Raw genomic sequence first — 18,390 nt, 5'->3', positions numbered from 1 at the left:
CCGCCGTTTCATTCCGTAATGTTAATTAGGAGCAGAGATACGATTTTTTAATTAGCGGGCGAGTTGTCGGGAGTCACTGCGCCGAGAAACCATTGAGTTTTTCATAGCGCCGCGACTTTCGTCGCAGTTTTTATTTTTTTATTACAGAGATTAAGGAATGAAACGGGGGTTGAAGGATGGGGAATTTAATTCTCCATCGAACAGCATTGGTTTCATTCCTTAATGTTAATTAGGAGCAGAGATACGATTTTTTAATTAGCGGGCGAGTTGTCGGGAGTCACTGCGCCGATAGACCATTCGGTTTTTCATAGCGGGGCCACTTTCGTCGCAGTTATAATTTTTTCATTAGAGAGATTAAGGGAGGAAACGGGAGTTATTGGGTGGGGAATTTACTTCTCCATCGAACAGCGTTGGTTTCATTCCTTAATATTAATTAGGAGAAAAGAGACGATTTTTTAATTAGCGGGCGAATTAATGGGGAAGCGCTCTGCGCCGAGAAACCATTGAGTTTCTTATAGCGCCGTGACTTTCGTCGCAATATTAATTTTTTTATTGCAGAGATTAAGGGATGAAACGGGGGTTGATGGATGGGGAATTTAATTCTCCATTGAACAGTCTTTGTATCATCCCTTAATATTAATTAGTCGGCGAATAAATCAACTGAAAAACATAAAGTAAACATTGAGTACAAGAAGGACAAAAGTACCCCTCCGAACCTGTCCCTGTGACAGCGGGACTGCTATCGTCGCGACCATATCAGAATGGTCTTCGGTTTTGGTTAGAATTCTCCCCACTCCCATGGTAGAAGCTAATAGTGGGAGTAAAACCGAAGACCACTCTCATACGGTCGCGACGATACTGCCGAGTTACTCACGCACCCGCCTCACATTTACCGACAATTCGATCGGGACACCGCCTTTCCTGTGGGGTACCAACTAACTTTTTTTGAGTCAAACCCCCCGATCAGGGTCTCTACTCAGGTCTATCCTCTTTGACCGGCACCGAGGAGAGATCACTAGTTGTATCAACAATTAATTAGTGAATGTGTAACTCCAATGAGAAGAGTTAATTAATTAATTTACTATCCTTAAAATATTTAGGTTTTCTTTCGGGGTATCGATGACTATATTCTGTATAGTAGGAAAGAGGATGGATGCATGCTCTCCATCCATTTATTCGAAAAATAGCCTACAAATATTGAGTCGGTTCCGATTATCGACCGTGGAGTGACCTTTTATCGGGGCCCTGATGTTCGGCGACGGAACATTGGACCGATGTTTGGCCGCATTGTATATATCGGCAAATCCTACATGGGGATGCTCGAATCAAACTCGAAATCCAAAATAAATTCATCAAGAAAATCAAATAAAAGAACTATGTTCGAATTGAACTCGAAATCAAAAATAAATGCTCGAACAATGCTATCTATAGAATTTTCTATGAAGAAATAAATATATATTTTGTTCTATCAAATATTCATTTTCAAAAATGATGCAGTGAAGATGCATAATCTTTGATAGACTACATGCAGAAAACAACTCAAATTATTTAATCGCATTAGAACAGAACATTAATAAAGTTCTCACAGAGTACCAAGAAAACTTCAATAGAATTCCTTGAACAAGGCGCTAGGTATTTCTATTGAATTTTTTCACACATGTCAGTTCTTTAGCTTTTTTTTCACACTGTTCATCAAACACCGTTTACGGATATTATGATGGAAAATTATGTTCGTCACTCAACCGAAAACAACATTTCTGACTCGTGTGATTGTATTTCTCGGCTTCACCTCGCTGAAGCCGAGGTAACCCCACACACATATCAGAAGAGGTTTTTTCGGCCTCGTGACGATAATAGCTATTTCTTTATAAGTGTCAAATATCTTCTTGTTGAATTGAATCGCATAATTTTTGCAATTTTAAGTTGCGTTTTTAAGGGGTTTGACTACCTTTGGAACTTAAAAAATTCGATTATTTCCATAGTTTTATAGTTTACAGTTTTATCTCTATTTATAAACCAACTGATTGTAAAATTCCAAAAATTAACCGAGTTGTGGTGAGTCTCGTGAAGGGTCATATCATCCGATGCGCTGCAGCGAAACCTTCCGCTGTACGCCGTACAGGGAAGGTGCCATACCCTTCTCTGAATTATATCTGAGTATTATATCATTTTGGTTGGTAAGTCACGGTTTATGTAATAATAAAATAGCACTTCCCTTTCGATTTTCTTATGAAAATTAATTCACTGCAGGATGAATTTTATTGGTGCTATTACACACATAAATTGCCGAGTAAAGGTAAAATTTACATTGAATTTTATTCAAAAATGCTAGCCTTAACGCCAAGGCGATTTCTTTTTTTTTCCTAAAACTATTTTGCTCCTCAATTTGTTCTGATTTTTGTTTAAATAATCAGTTTGCTTATTGAAAATAGTTCGAACACTTATAAAAAAAAATGTGTCTCACACTCACACCCTTCGTACTCAGAAACATATAATAGTAACGACGATATTGAGTGTGTGTGTCTGTGTGTCTGTGGTCAAACTTGTGTCCAACGATATCTTTACGTTTTGAATATTTTGTTTCTATTGATAGGTCTTTATGTAACTTAGAACTGATTAGTTTGTCAAAACCTTCGCCTCAGCGGTTGCATAGTTATTGGCAGCAAACTTTTAAAACAAGCAAGAACAGTGAGCATGTTACTGAGTGATGGCTAATCTTTATCGCCATCAATACATTGATGGCGGACTTTCCAATGGTCTGAAATATTACAAAGGTTTATAGCTTTGCAACACTAACTAGCAATAAAAATTTCAGATGTTAACTGCCACTTCCATGGATGCTATCAAAATTCCTGTTTCGAATACTTCGTATGAACGGGTATACATATTTTCTGTCTAAATTTTAAGTTGATAGCTTGATTTTTGCATAAGCTAGCGTCTTTACAAAGTTTTATATAAAAAACCAGAAAAACGGAAATATCTCGAAAACTTGGTATGAACGGGTGTATTTGTTTTGATTGGTTTAGATAGCAACCATCGAAACGAATATTTTGAAAAAAAGAGAAATTGGTTGCGTAGTTTTCAAGATATTACATATCAAAAATTTTCAGAAAAAGTCGAATATAACCGAAACTACTGATGCCATTGAACCCATCTTTAAGACGAACCATTGTTATCGTGAGAGGAAGCTTCTATCCAAATTTCAAGTTGATATCTCAATTTTTGCACAAGCTAGAGTGATTACAAATTTGTGTTATGAAAAAAACCGGAAAAACAGGAAAGTGTCGAAAACTTTGTATGAATGGATGTATATGTTTTGATTGATTTAGATAGAAGGCATCGAAACGAATATTTTGAAACCAAAAAATCAGAATCAGTCCACTAGTTTTGAAGATCTTTGCGGAAAACGATTTAAAAACGAATCGCTTTTTCTCCAAAATCATCAGATCGACCGGGCTGAAATTTTGCACAAAGTTAGTCCTCATTACGACCCGTAATCTGACAAACTTTCAGACTTTTTGCAATTATTTTACCCACTTCATTAATCATTTTTCTAAAAATTGACCACCGGGAAGAGCTATTCGCTATAGCTTCTACATATGTGGCGGTGGACATGCTCACATACAGACATGATCGTCAAACTTCGTATTTTTACGTTCCAAACCATTCTACATCATTCCCAATCAACATGAGAGAATGTGGCAATTGGACGATTACAATGCTTCTATTCGGAAACAAAAACGTCGAAAAGCGACAATTTCGGTGAAATTCGACGCTTTTACCTGAGACGACAATGGTATACGAATTTGTTTTATATAATCGATGCGTCTTCATATAACTCAGTGATTGTTCACTTACTGGTCAATGCAACCCGGTCATTTTTGAGTGGTTTCAGACGGAGTTAGTTATTCATCTATCCATAATGAAGGATACTGCTTATCCCATGGGTTGACAATGACCCAAGGGAGACTATTATGAATTTTGAAAATCCCGGGCTATTGTTCTGAGATTTATTATACGTTAAAGATCAATGATAGGTATTTTTTCATCAACTTCCCGATACAAAGGGAGGGTGTTATTCCATTGACCCCAAAATTGAAATATTGAATTCCGATGATATGGCCACGTTTCATGTCTTTTATACTCATTCTGAAACATTTTTGAGCACACGTTTGTGTGTGTCTGGCTGTGGATGCATGGGCATGTATGTATGTGAATGGAATTTTGTTAGAACTGATTGATTTGACCTGTAATGCGTTACACTCTCTCCAACCCACACGGATTGGGCGGAAGCGAAGTAAGTATCCAACAACCCAGTCACGTGTCTTTTTTGCGTTTATCACGAAACTGTTTTCTGGAACGATGGACGTCATCCATCCAATTTATTTCATTTTCGGACAAAAGATTATTCATAGCATTTTTCATCAAACCATCGGATGGTTTTTCAATATGTTCATTCATTTGTTAATAACAAATTCTTTAAGTCGTATTTTTTTGTCGTTAATCGACGCTTTTCTTCCACAGCTTGTCATCTTCATAATTTTTAAAATTTCGAAGAATCATCCGACTATTGATTAGTTCTATCGTTAAACTAAATCAAGTATCGGGGTAGAGATATGTGCCAAGGATGTCTCTCTCCTAATATTCCCGATTCCCAATGTAAATAGATAGGAGCGCGACAAATTTTACCAAAACAAGTTATCTCCTTGCTTTGTTTTGGTTTTCGATACATATATTTTTTGAGGTCATCCTGTTTGCCCAGAACTACGTTCACCGACGAACCATTCAGTGATGGCGGCACTTTGTTTAAATAATAATCGCTCTGTTGTAAATCAATATTTCTGAATACAAACAAAATTTAGCAAAACTACACGAAATCTAGATGTTTATGAAATTTCAACCGCCTCATTCTAAAATTCTCTCTAGGAAAAAAAATTGACAATTGGCCTGCTTTACCGACTTCAAAGGTACCCTACCCCTCAATGAAAGATGAATGTAGTAATGGGATGAGTTGATGAACCATCCCAGTGGGGTTTCAACCAGCCCAAGGAGGGTTAGTCGTGGAGACTTAAAGTAGCTTTACCACATTACAGACTGCGCTATAAATTTGTATATTTTCAGTTTTTGAATTTTCGACTTATATTCCATTAGCAAAATTTGAGAAAAATCCTACTTCATTAATACCATTCAAATGACATTTAGTAATATAGCTATATTTTTTTAGAAGTTCTTTCTCATAGGAGAAAGTGGGACAAAATAAAACAGGTGAAGAATGACTGTTCAATGCAATTCAAGCAAAAAAATTTTTTTACATCAACTTGTTTTTTATTAGCTTTGTTTATTAACTTTTTCTTATTATTGGGAGTACTGATGAGAATAATAATTTTCCATTCAGTAGAATGGAGGATTATTGAGAAGTTTGACGGGAGGAGATTTTGTCAATGGATTAATTGATAATTGAAAAGAAAAATCAAACAGCCAAATTAAAAGTTCAATGGAAGGCATAGGGGGAGACCCAGAGGGGGAAAAAGGAAAATCTGACGATGAATTTCAATCGAATGAAAAAAAAAGTATAATTGCCCTAATTTAATCAATTGGATATAGAGGAAATATTTCATACTACTTGAATATAGAACTGTGGATAAAATTAGTGAAAATTATCAACATTGTCTCCGTCAATTACACTGGGCACTTTCCAGCATAGGGCACTGTCTAACACAGTGCCAAAAAGGAGAACTGTGATTGATCAAAGACATATCTTAGTTAACACTGTCACTCTATGGCCCTTGATGGAAAGTAGCGATTGTTACCGATCAATTCATTAGGATAGAACGCCTCAGTACTTCATCAGTGGATTGCAACATTACTCAACCGGAGTATTCAAAATCTCTATTGATTCAAATGAATATGGTATTAAAGATTTACATAATTTCCAGTTGATTCCTCGATCGACCGTTGAATCGGGATAATGTACAATCGAATGTTTTTCAAGTAACTATGTCACCAAACTTTGATTTAATTTCGGAGATTGTACAATATTTTCCCCGAAATTTGTTTACTGCTTTCTAGAAATGAACTTCGACACCCATCTATCGACTACTCAATTACACATAATTTTTATTTTCTGAAGTATACACAAAAAACCGGGTGCGCCAAGTGGACTTTTTTCTGAAAATCGAATTGGCAATTGGCGACGCTAGTTACCGTTGGTGGCGCTAGTTTTTTCAAGACGGCCAGTTTAGGAGTGCTCACAGATATATAAAAGTCTGCTCACACATGGACATATGTGCGTATGTATCATCTATGTGTATTCTCAAGCCGGCAATTTGTAGAGGGCGTTTTGTTATTTAGCGTCTCCAATGGCACCCTTTCCATTCATATATGTTACTGGATTCATTCACTTGAGATATCAGGTCCCTCTAGTCAATATGATTTGTGAACGACGTGCTTGGCGTATTTTTTATTTCAAATATTTTTTAGTGAATAAAAGTGAGGATATTTTTTTGGAAAATAGGATCAGGCAATAAAACGTCAACTTGGCAAACGTTTTTCACAAAAGTTTTTTTGTGATTTTTTTATAGGATTTCACTCATTTTTGTAAAGCATAACAATCTTTTGCAAAATAATATGGTTAACTAAAACAATTATCCATTAATAGAGTTTCTCCTCAATTTTTTAGCTCTCTATATTTTATTTGGAATTACGTTGGAATAAAATCATCCATAATAGTCTTCAAATGGTTGAATCGCATAAAAACATTTTAAGGAGACTTATGACTGCTCAGATTGGTTTCCCCCAAAGGTACTCAGGTGTCGACCCGTCGTGAAGGGTCTGAGTCAGATTTTAGACACATACACCAACTTTCATCGATTGCTTCAACATATGTATTTCTTAGGGACTTAAGGATTGAACCCGACTTTCTTCAAATAGAATTGTGGTATATATCCCTAACATAGGTTCACCACATTCAGTAACTCAAAATCATCTATGTTAAATGAACCAAATATATTACACATGGCATTCTTGTGAAGGAAAAAAATACGTTTCTGCAGTTTCACCAAAATTAATTTTTCTTCGAATTTTTGAATTTTTTTATTTTCAATTTTTTTATGCATTTTGATGCGAAAAAGTATACAAATGAGTGAAAAAAAACAAAATAAAACAAAATCACTAAAAAATAGAAGGGAAAACCATCATTCAGTAATAATTTTATCTAATCATTTAAATAATTGAAAATGATTAGAGAAAATCATTGAAATTAGATGTTTTTCCCTTTTATTTCTTTTCACTGATTTTCTTGCTAATTAATAATTTTTTTATTTTTTATTTTTGCTCGCATCGTTTTTTCAATTGATTTTTTTCGCTCATTTTTATACAACAAAGCATTACATTACTTAAAAAATGTTTTAAAAAATCAGTGAAAGAAAATAAAAAGCCACTATATAATTTTTTAATGATTTTATCTAACAATTCGAATAATAACAACATTATGCAAACGACTGACAAAGTAACCTCACCTGTATAGGTTAGATTTTCTGTCAGCCGGCTTCATAATTATTGTCTTGACATGAATGGTCGGACAAAATTATTAAAATTAACAACAAATAAAGGAAGTTATCAATAAACAATAATAAAACCACTTATACATACCATTTTTGCAATTATTTCACTATTGCGTGGGCTCCTCACGTGCACTGCACTGATGACAAGCGAGAAAGAGGGGGAGATTGCGCGGGAAGCTAATAATGCTGCCAACAGAGATTATAGGAGAGATTGCCAGCGCTTATGGAGAAGCTTCAGCCGCAAAATTTCGTAGCGGTGGCGCATGAACTAATTTTGCGGCCGTACCTGTGAATAAGGCAGGGCACGAGTCCGAGAGTGTCGATAATGGCGTAAAGTGAGCAGAGGTAGAGTGGGGATAGAAATCACGTCAGGGGAGGAATCGGTGGGCTGGGAATGCTGTGAGATGAAAGTTACAATGGCGTTCAAGGAAACGATATAGTTTTCAAGTGCCGAGTGGCCCCGCAATATTTGCGCTCAATTAAAAATTCATTTTTCCTCTCCCAATTAAGATGGAGAGATGAAACCAGCGGCATTCGATTGAGGATTAAATACTCAATCGACTGACATCAGTTCCATCCCTCCATCCTCCATGAAGGAGTGGAAAACTCGCGATGAAAGTCACGACTGCGCAGAAGAAAACGATACAGTTTTCAAGCGCTGAGAGGCTCCGCAATATTTGCACCCAATTAAAGATTAATTTCTCTTCTCCTAATGAAGATGGAGAGATGGAACGAACGCCAATCGATTGAGAATGGAAATCTCAATGACTGGATGCCGGTTTCATTTCTTAATCTCAATTAGGAGCGGAGGAATGAATTTTCAAATGCGCGGAGTCGCCCCGAACAATTCTTCGGCGTCGAGTGAGACCGGAGGGGCTCTACCGATTTGAAAATTGATTTCTCCTCCCCTAATTGAGATGAAGGAATGAANCTGTCAGCCGGCTTCATAATTATTGTCTTGACATGAATGGTCGGACAAAATTATTAAAATTAACAACAAATAAAGGAAGTTATCAATAAACAATAATAAAACCACTTATACATACCATTTTTGCAATTATTTCACTATTGCGTGGGCTCCTCACGTGCACTGCACTGATGACAAGCGAGAAAGAGGGGGAGATTGCGCGGGAAGCTAATAATGCTGCCAACAGAGATTATAGGAGAGATTGCCAGCGCTTATGGAGAAGCTTCAGCCGCAAAATTTCGTAGCGGTGGCGCATGAACTAATTTTGCGGCCGTACCTGTGAATAAGGCAGGGCACGAGTCCGAGAGTGTCGATAATGGCGTAAAGTGAGCAGAGGTAGAGTGGGGATAGAAATCACGTCAGGGGAGGAATCGGTGGGCTGGGAATGCTGTGAGATGAAAGTTACAATGGCGTTCAAGGAAACGATATAGTTTTCAAGTGCCGAGTGGCCCCGCAATATTTGCGCTCAATTAAAAATTCATTTTTCCTCTCCCAATTAAGATGGAGAGATGAAACCAGCGGCATTCGATTGAGGATTAAATACTCAATCGACTGACATCAGTTCCATCCCTCCATCCTCCATGAAGGAGTGGAAAACTCGCGATGAAAGTCACGACTGCGCAGAAGAAAACGATACAGTTTTCAAGCGCTGAGAGGCTCCGCAATATTTGCACCCAATTAAAGATTAATTTCTCTTCTCCTAATGAAGATGGAGAGATGGAACGAACGCCAATCGATTGAGAATGGAAATCTCAATGACTGGATGCCGGTTTCATTTCTTAATCTCAATTAGGAGCGGAGGAATGAATTTTCAAATGCGCGGAGTCGCCCCGAACAATTCTTCGGCGTCGAGTGAGACCGGAGGGGCTCTACCGATTTGAAAATTGATTTCTCCTCCCCTAATTGAGATGAAGGAATGAAACCAACGCCTATCGATCGAGAATTATATTCTCACTGAATGACAGCGGTTTCATTGCTTAATCTCAATTAGGAGCGGAGGAATGAATTTTCAAAAGTGCGAAGTAACCCCGAACGGTTCTCCGGCGTCGAATGAGGCCGGAGGGGCTCCACCGATTTAAAAATTCATTTCTCCCCCCCTCCCCTAATTGAGATGAAGGAATGAAACCGTTGCCATTTATTGAGAATTCAATTCTCAATCAATTGGCATTCGTTCCATCTCTCCATCTTCATTAGGAGAAGAGAAATTAATTTTTAATTGGGTGCAAATATTGCGGAGCCTCACAGCGCTTGAAAACTGTATCGTTGTCTTCTGCGCCGTCGTGACTTTCAACGCGAGTTTTCCACTCCTCCATGGAGGATGGAGGGATAGAATTGGTGTCGGTCGATTGAGTATTTAATCCTCAATCGAATGCGGTTGGTTTCNAAGGAGTGGAAAACTCGCGATGAAAGTCACGACTGCGCAGAAGAAAACGATACAGTTTTCAAGCGCTGAGAGGCTCCGCAATATTTGCACCCAATTAAAGATTAATTTCTCTTCTCCTAATGAAGATGGAGAGATGGAACGAACGCCAATCGATTGAGAATGGAAATCTCAATGACTGGATGCCGGTTTCATTTCTTAATCTCAATTAGGAGCGGAGGAATGAATTTTCAAATGCGCGGAGTCGCCCCGAACAATTCTTCGGCGTCGAGTGAGACCGGAGGGGCTCTACCGATTTGAAAATTGATTTCTCCTCCCCTAATTGAGATGAAGGAATGAAACCAACGCCTATCGATCGAGAATTATATTCTCACTGAATGACAGCGGTTTCATTGCTTAATCTCAATTAGGAGCGGAGGAATGAATTTTCAAAAGTGCGAAGTAACCCCGAACGGTTCTCCGGCGTCGAATGAGGCCGGAGGGGCTCCACCGATTTAAAAATTCATTTCTCCCCCCCTCCCCTAATTGAGATGAAGGAATGAAACCGTTGCCATTTATTGAGAATTCAATTCTCAATCAATTGGCATTCGTTCCATCTCTCCATCTTCATTAGGAGAAGAGAAATTAATTTTTAATTGGGTGCAAATATTGCGGAGCCTCACAGCGCTTGAAAACTGTATCGTTGTCTTCTGCGCCGTCGTGACTTTCAACGCGAGTTTTCCACTCCTCCATGGAGGATGGAGGGATAGAATTGGTGTCGGTCGATTGAGTATTTAATCCTCAATCGAATGCGGTTGGTTTCATCTCTCCATCTTATTTGGGAGAGGAAAAATGAATTTTTAATTGAGCGCAAATATTGCGGGGCCACTCGGCGCTTGAAAACTATATCGTTTCGTTGAACGCCGTTGTAACTTTCATCTCACAGCATTTCTAGCCCACCGATTCCTCCGATTCTGCTCACTCTACGCCGTTATCGACACTCTCGGACTCGTACCCTGCTTTATTCATAGGTACGACCTCGAAATTAGTTCATGCGCCACCGCTGCGAAATGTTGCGGTTGAAGCTTCTCCATAAGCGCTTACAATCTCCCCTATAATCTCTGCTGCCAACGGTACCGGTAACAGCGGGAAAAAAGGGAAGAAGAGAAAGAAAGAGAGAGAAACAGACATTATGTTCGTTGCCAACTTTGACGAACAAATCTAACGCTGAGAGAAAATAAAATCGCAAAATATTACATTATGACGGTTGTTATGGCGAATATTTTTATTTATTATTCATTTATCGAGAAAGTAAAAATATCTTTAGAAAGCTCATAGTCAACTTATATAATGTAACTGAGGACGGATTTCGCGAGAAATTCTCGTGTTACGAGAAAAAAAAATAAAAACCATTCGGGGAGTAGTTGTGTCGTGTATATTATACGCAACAGCATCGGCCTATGACGTCACACCGGTAAAACGTCAACTTGGCCGATACGCTGTTGCGTATCTTGATATAAGTTGGAAAATGGTTTATTTCAAGTAGAAATGTGTGAAGCCGAAATCGGTCTGAATCAAGTCGAAAAATCGGTCTGCATGAAACCAAAAAATCGGCTGGAATCCAAACCGAAAAACGGACCGATTCACGCCGAAATTCTACCTGTTACAGATATTAGATAGGAACTTGACTCAAGTCGATTCTTCGATTTGATTTAAACCAATTTGGGGCTATGGGTCTTCGTCAAAGGGGTTTTACATAAGGGGATCTTTGTGTGAGACAGGGTGCATGGGGGGGGGGGGGTTGTTGAACTGACTACTCGATGTACAGCCCCCCCGTAGTCCAGTTAGCTCGTCGATAAGTTTTTCAAGGCTATCTCCGAAAGTAAAGGGAGGTTGTGCATTGAGAATTCATAACCAAAAAAATTGAGAACCCCCCCCCAATTCTTCAGTAAAAATTCGCTATCTCCCTTAGTTTCGGAGATATCTTTGAAAAACTCATCTATGAGTCATCTATCCGAGGGGAGGGGGTTGTACATCCAGAAATCAGTACACCCCCCCCCCCCNCCCCCACTTTCTATATATGAGGCTCCCGAAGGGAACCTCATCGACAATGTACATCAAGAATTTCGGAACAAATTGACTTGAATCAAACCGAAAAATCGGTCTGAACAAACCGAACTTGGTCTGAATCAAGTCGAAAAATCGACTTGAATCAGACCAATATTCTGGTTTGCATCTGTCTGAGTCCGACTTGATTCATGCCGTCAATTCGTCATGAAACAAGTCGATCACCGGCATGATCCGGCCCGACTTCATTAAGACCGACTTTTTTTGGGTGGAGAGAAGATAGATTCAGCGATGATGAGGTCATAGTTTGGCTGCTGGAGCGTCAAGGGACAAGTTGACCAGTGGACGCTGAGATCGAGATCTAACAGGGGAGTGGGATTCATCTGTAGCATAGCGTCCGTAAAGCGCTGCCTTACGGCCGGAATGACGAAAAATTAGGTTCGTCACTCGGCCGAAATAGTACATATCGTCATTAGGCCGAAAAATACTTTTCTGGCGAATATGAGTTTGCAGCTCTCGTCTTCGGCTTGGGCTACGAACAATATTTGTTGTCATAACGGATGCCAGCGGCGATTCACGGACACGTAGCGTCGGTGATATGCGTGAAGCGCTGCCTTGCGGCCGACATTACAAAAACAACTTTTCTGATTCGTATGATTACATTCCTCGGTTTCGCCTTGGTTTGCAACCGTCACACTCGTCAGAAAAGTTTTTTTTGGCCGTGTCACAAAAACAGTTGTTTTGCTTGAATTGAATTAAATAGTTGTTTTTCGACTGCTTTAGTTTGCCTCACTCTCCCCTAAAAATATAGTGGAACTTGGTTATAAAACAATCGATCATGTTCTATAATGTGTCGAAAAATTTCTCAATTTTCTCACATCTAATGGACGAAATCTAGACTTTAGTATTTAATCATAGTGAACACGTTGATTTTGATGAGCCGCTAGATTAAGTGCTAATTTTTCAATATTTTTCCTTTAAAAAAACTAGAACGAGTACTGAATTGAGCACAAAATTACTATCCCGAAAATAATCGAGTTTTCTGGAAAATATTTGCAGTTTTTAATAACCTGAAAATTTGTAATGAGTGTAGAGCTCCTTTAAATGGAAGTTCTGACTTTCAACTGCGAAAGTCGAGGGGTTATTCACTGGTAAAATCACGATGTCGCCTTGGGATGAAATCACATGAAATCAGTCCTGAAGTAGGTGAAATTAGTTGAAAGCGAATGAAATCATGGGATTGTACTGATTACAAGTGATTCCATATGAAGTTACTCGCATTGATCAAATCGGGGAGATGAGAAATTTTATTTTGAAACGTATAGAAAAGAAAGAAAAATTTATGATTGACTCAACACTCGTTTTGACGAATATGGTTCACCAACAGAGGTTCTCGCCCTGCAATAGTATGCAACGAAAAGTAAAACACAATTCTGTTGAATTATGAAATTCATAAAACAGATTGATATTTCTTTAGAATCTCTCAAGCCGCCGTTGAACATGGTCAGTATTGTAATTCCGAGTCCCAAGTTGAAACAAATTCCGACGAAAAAACAACACCATAGTATATTGTGCATCAAGGGCGGAAAGTCATGTTTTCCCGCCCGAGGTGAACATGCTATTTTTCAACATGCCTGCAAAGGAAAGTTCGTATTTTGCTCTTTGATGAGCGGGAGGAAAGTGAGTCCTTTCCGCCCTAGGGTGGAAAGTTGCTCTCAAGGACGGAAAGTCTTGACTGCATTTTAGTTTTAACTGTATACAGTGGACTCTGGTTAGAGGCATATTGGTTAGTGTCGAACTTCCCCTCAATTTTTTTTTCTCGCCGCTCGAGCGCTTCCCCCACTCTGTCCCCACGCAAGCCGAAGAGTAAACACTCCAATATTTTCTTCAAATTGCTATTATCTTCCGATTTGAGTAAAGACGAAAAATAAAATATTCTGCATTTGAATTGTCGATCAAAAAATTTAGTGCACTTCTGGCTGTCATGGGGGGAGGATTTCGTTTTGTTGGCATAAAATTAATTCGAAATTGGATTAAATAAAATAATGAAGCGAGGTAAAGAAAACAACTGTAACATTTTTAATTCACATGGTTCGTTAACTCCAGAAGAAATATCTGTTCTATGGAATGTTAGGTACGAAGCTTCTGTGATCAAATATAGTCAATGAAATTTAAAATATTGATAATAAAAAAATCGTCTGAATCTATATGAATATTGCTATTATAGTTGAAGCTGCGAACTAAAGTTTATCCTTAAAATAAAGTGTTGAATTGAGAGAGAAAAGAAATAGTATTTTTCATTTTATCGTTCCCAGTTCTCGGAAGTCGGGCTCGGCGTGACCGCGTAGTGGGGGCAGGGAAATAGAGTCGAATTCTCCGAATTCGTTTCCCCTATCCCGCAAAACAGTCGACTCTAACCAGAGTCCACTGTAATAGAATTCCCGTCTGCTTTCTCTTATACACGCAGATCCGTTAAATCCAATTACGGCTGAAGTCTTGACGTTCCGCCCGAGGGTGTAACTTGCCACCCGAGGGCGAGAAGTACTCACTTTCCTCCCGCTCATCAGGGAGCAAAGTACGAACTTTCCGTGCAGGTATGTGAAAAAACTACTTCTTATACCTAAACAATAAAGTCATTGCATAATGTCGAGTAACATATTACGAAATTGGCTTTCATTGGAAGCGTCAATATTCACCTACAGAAAATGGAACGAATTTCAACAGAAAAACGAAAATTGTGAAAGTAAAGACATCTTTAAAATCAAATGCGTGAGGAAAAATACTAACCCTGATGGCATTTTCCACTTTAGTTTTAACTGCATAATAGAATTCCCGTCTGCTTTCTCTCATACACGCAGATCCGTTAAATCCACATCCGGCTGAATGAACAGCTTCATCCAAGCTGATTGGTGCTTCCTTCGGATACTGGGAACAACTCTCGGTGGGTGTCTTTAGTGGAGGACCACACGCTGGGGATTCGAAGTTACCCGGAATTGCCATCAGTTCCTCGAGTCTCAGCGTTAACTGATATGGGATCATTGGATACTCGAATTTATTGTAGGGATTCATTGGATTCTCCTGCTTGGCTAGCATTTTCTGTGCCTTTTCCAGATTTGTTGTCGTATTTTTCTCAATTTTCTCCCCTTCCTTGGTAATCAATGATGTATTTTCGTGACTATTAAATCATTGGAAAATTAGACGCAATTGATAAATTGAACCGACTATCCTGCATTCGATAAGCCGAAGGGGGGATGTGGCAATGTGGCGAAATTTAAACTGTCCATTCTCAACCCCTGGTCCTGTATTATCATGATTATTCCACTGTCAAGTATCACACACCCAAATGTGATAAATGGAATCAATAAATAGCATTGTCGTACGAAAACTTCCGATACAGGATATTTATAAAAAATCAGAAAAATAAACCCAGCATACGAAAATTCTGTAGCAAAATATTTCAATTCCATTCACACATTCATTCACCATTGTCAGTAGTATCAATATGTTTTTATTCTTTGATGGGCACATGAATATGAAAAATAAAATTTATTAGTGGAAACTTTTGAAATACGTATCAAATAGCGTGTACCCATGGATTATATGACAACGACGGCTGGATCCACGCTTCGGGTGCCGAGAAACTGACTTTGTGGTTGAATCCATGAGGCCAGGTATGATAAAATCCTTATCGCTGTGTTTCATCGGATATGCGTGGTTAAAAACTGGTAAAAAAATACACATTGAATTTTGTTCATTTTGGTCACGACCTAAGGGTTACAACTAGATTTCACTGAAACACCGATATTTTTATTGGTTGGAAGGAAAAAGTTCCGCTTAGTTTCATTTCTCAATTGAGATATTGTTTTTTTTTTCGGTTTCGCAATCGCGTTCAGGTGGTTGGAATAACGAAAGGAATCAGTTGAAATGAAGCACTAAGCGAAAATGAAAAGATAATGAATTGACTTATTTTCAGAGATTCGTCTGACTTTCTATGACACTCTCCGAAATGTAATTACAATAATGAACGGTTTGAAAGTGGTTAGGACAGAAGAAGAAACAGGAATAGCAGTCGCTAGGGATGGACCTGTAATTGTGGATAGAAAATTTGAAAGCATTAAGTTGGACTATTACACAGTGTGTGAGAAAGTGTTGGGTGTGGTCGATCGATTCTCCTTTCTGATGGTCATTCAACTTTACCTCACCAGGGACTGGAATGCTTTGAAAACGATGGAAATTCAAACAGCAAGATTTTATCAAAGGGAGAAAATTCATTATGTATATGAAATGATTCGCCTAGCATTGGAAAGAACCTTATGAGAATATGTTAAACCAATAATCCAGTGTGATTGAGGAAGCTCAATGGATTCCAGGGGAGAAGTAAACAAATTTATCTCGTGTTAAAAATTCTCATATGCTTATCTATTACAATAAAATTTTAGTTTTTGCTTCAAGCAGAATTCATAGCTCCTTACAGTTAAACATTTTTCTATGAAATTTCTGGTGCGAGTCTTGGAAATTTCTAACCAGAAACATGTCCACTGAAATTTGAAGGAATTTTGACATTGAAAATTCCTAATTCTATGGTAAAATCCCTGGGATATATAAATTTCAGTTTAATCGTTCCAGACAAATTGATGAAAAATCAGAGAAATTCAGAGAAATCTCTACTTGAATTCAAGATCCCTCCGAATTTTCAGAGAATCCCTTCAAAATTTCCTGAAATTCCAGGAATTTGAAAGGAGTTCTCTGAAAATTCAAGGGAATTTGGCAGAGAATATTCATTTTCACTCGAAAATTCACGTGAACTGTGGAATTTTCGTTTTCCTGCCGCGAAAACAATGGGACTTTCGTTGAATTTACAGACAAACTTGAAATTCCATTTTATTTTTCCCGTTAAATCGAATTAAAGTGCGTTCTCAATGTTTTTAACAGTGTTCTGTAGTGTATGCTCTTTCATTTTGCAGTATCATCGTCAGAAACTGCATGGTTATGACGGATAGAGGTTATATTATGATTCAGACTGGACCTGTTTTTGTTTCTATGAAAACTAATTGAACGTTATGTATCACCATTGCATCTTTAAATCATATTCCTATGGTGTGCTTTGCAGACCCCGTTTTGTACTCGTATTGAAAATGGATCCGATTAGCGCCATCGGTGAAAATCCATGATTCACAATGGAATCCTAATGAAAAGAAGCAATCCTAGGCGGTTTCTAGTTGAAATTCCACTCAAGAAAATTCCACTTGCTCTATTAATAGTCTTTCGCTCACGAAGACTATAATGCGTGTAGAAATTGTACGATCAAACGAACTTACCTGTAAGTGAAGTTCGATCGTGATTATATGAAGGGCCTCGTCGAGAGATTTTAATAACTTGCAATAGTCCGCCTGCGGCTACATGGAGCCACACGCCTTCAGAGACCATAGAAAAAGTTGGCTGTGGCACCTCGGCGTTGAGGGCTCGCCATCTTATCATTAGTTTAAAGTTAAGCAATAGTGTAGAAAAAATTGGACGGGTTTGGGAAAGCTAGTTGGGAGGGACTGAATCTCTCGACGAGGCTCTTCATTTAATCACGATCGAACTTCACTTACAGGTAAGTTCGTTTGATCGTACAATTATATTCGAGCCTCGTCTTCGAGATTTTAATAACTTGTAGATGTTCAAAGATCATCCAATTTTTTCTTTTTGTTTTTTTTTTTTTTTTTTTAATCAAAATCCCAGATTTAATATGAATATGAATATTAAAGAGTTTAAAGACGAATGTTAATGGACAAAAAGAATGGTTATTGACTAAACCATATTCAATAGAACTTTGACAAAAAAACTTTGATCAACGGCAATTATAGAAATGTACAAATCGTACGTCTAACCCTTTCGAGACTCGTTTTCTCACAGCAGCTGGAGTTGCTGTAATGTAAGTTGAGAATTAGCTGTATCGACTTCAAGATGGCTATAGGAAAATATAATCCGTTAGGCCAGTGTTTATGGAGATTCGCAGCTATAAAACTCTCTGAATGTAGCGAACAGTATAAAGATGTTATATTTAAAATCTCAACATACTACAGAAAGCTATTTTGGCTGCGCAAAAATGATACCTTTCAAAACGGAAAAGGGGAAACAGGCTGTGGATCGCCTGGGCGAGAAGATTGTCACCTGTCTGGTATCGTGAGATTTGACGCACCTTTGACACTGTTCTCAAGTTTAATGGCAGAAAACGTTTGTCGTCTCTGCGAAATACTCAAGGTCGAGAGAAAGACAGATTTTCATTAAGATGAAGAATTGACAGATTTGCCTTGAGTGGGAAAGACCTGGGTGGTAGGTCAGAATACACTCAAGATACTAGATGTGAGTGCATTGTGATTTACCAGGACGTAGTTTGAAAATTTTTTGAACCTTTGGAATGTTGAATTTTGTCCCACTGTTTCTTGATT

General features: G+C 38.3%; 1 protein-coding gene across 1 annotated transcript in view; it reads right to left on the bottom strand.

Annotated features, from left to right (window-relative positions):
- LOC107042703 (tubulin glycylase 3A) overlaps positions 1 to 15,619 on the bottom strand; it is a 63,161-nt gene extending 47,542 nt beyond the window's left edge. Inside the window, exons 1-2 of the mRNA XM_015263856.1 lie at positions 15,546 to 15,619; positions 14,744 to 15,131 (exon numbers count right to left, since the gene is read on the bottom strand). Coding sequence (XP_015119342.1) covers positions 14,744 to 15,131; positions 15,546 to 15,619 — 462 coding nt within the window. The remainder of the gene's footprint in view (positions 1 to 14,743; positions 15,132 to 15,545) is intronic.
- Positions 15,620 to 18,390: the final 2,771 nt, after the last annotated feature.

The sequence above is a fragment of the Diachasma alloeum genome, unplaced genomic scaffold (assembly GCF_001412515.2).
Source record: "Diachasma alloeum isolate Michigan unplaced genomic scaffold, Dall2.0 Dall_scaffold_00512, whole genome shotgun sequence".
Taxonomy (NCBI): Eukaryota; Metazoa; Arthropoda; class Insecta; order Hymenoptera; family Braconidae; genus Diachasma; species Diachasma alloeum.
This window is presented reverse-complemented; position numbering and strand designations above follow the sequence as displayed.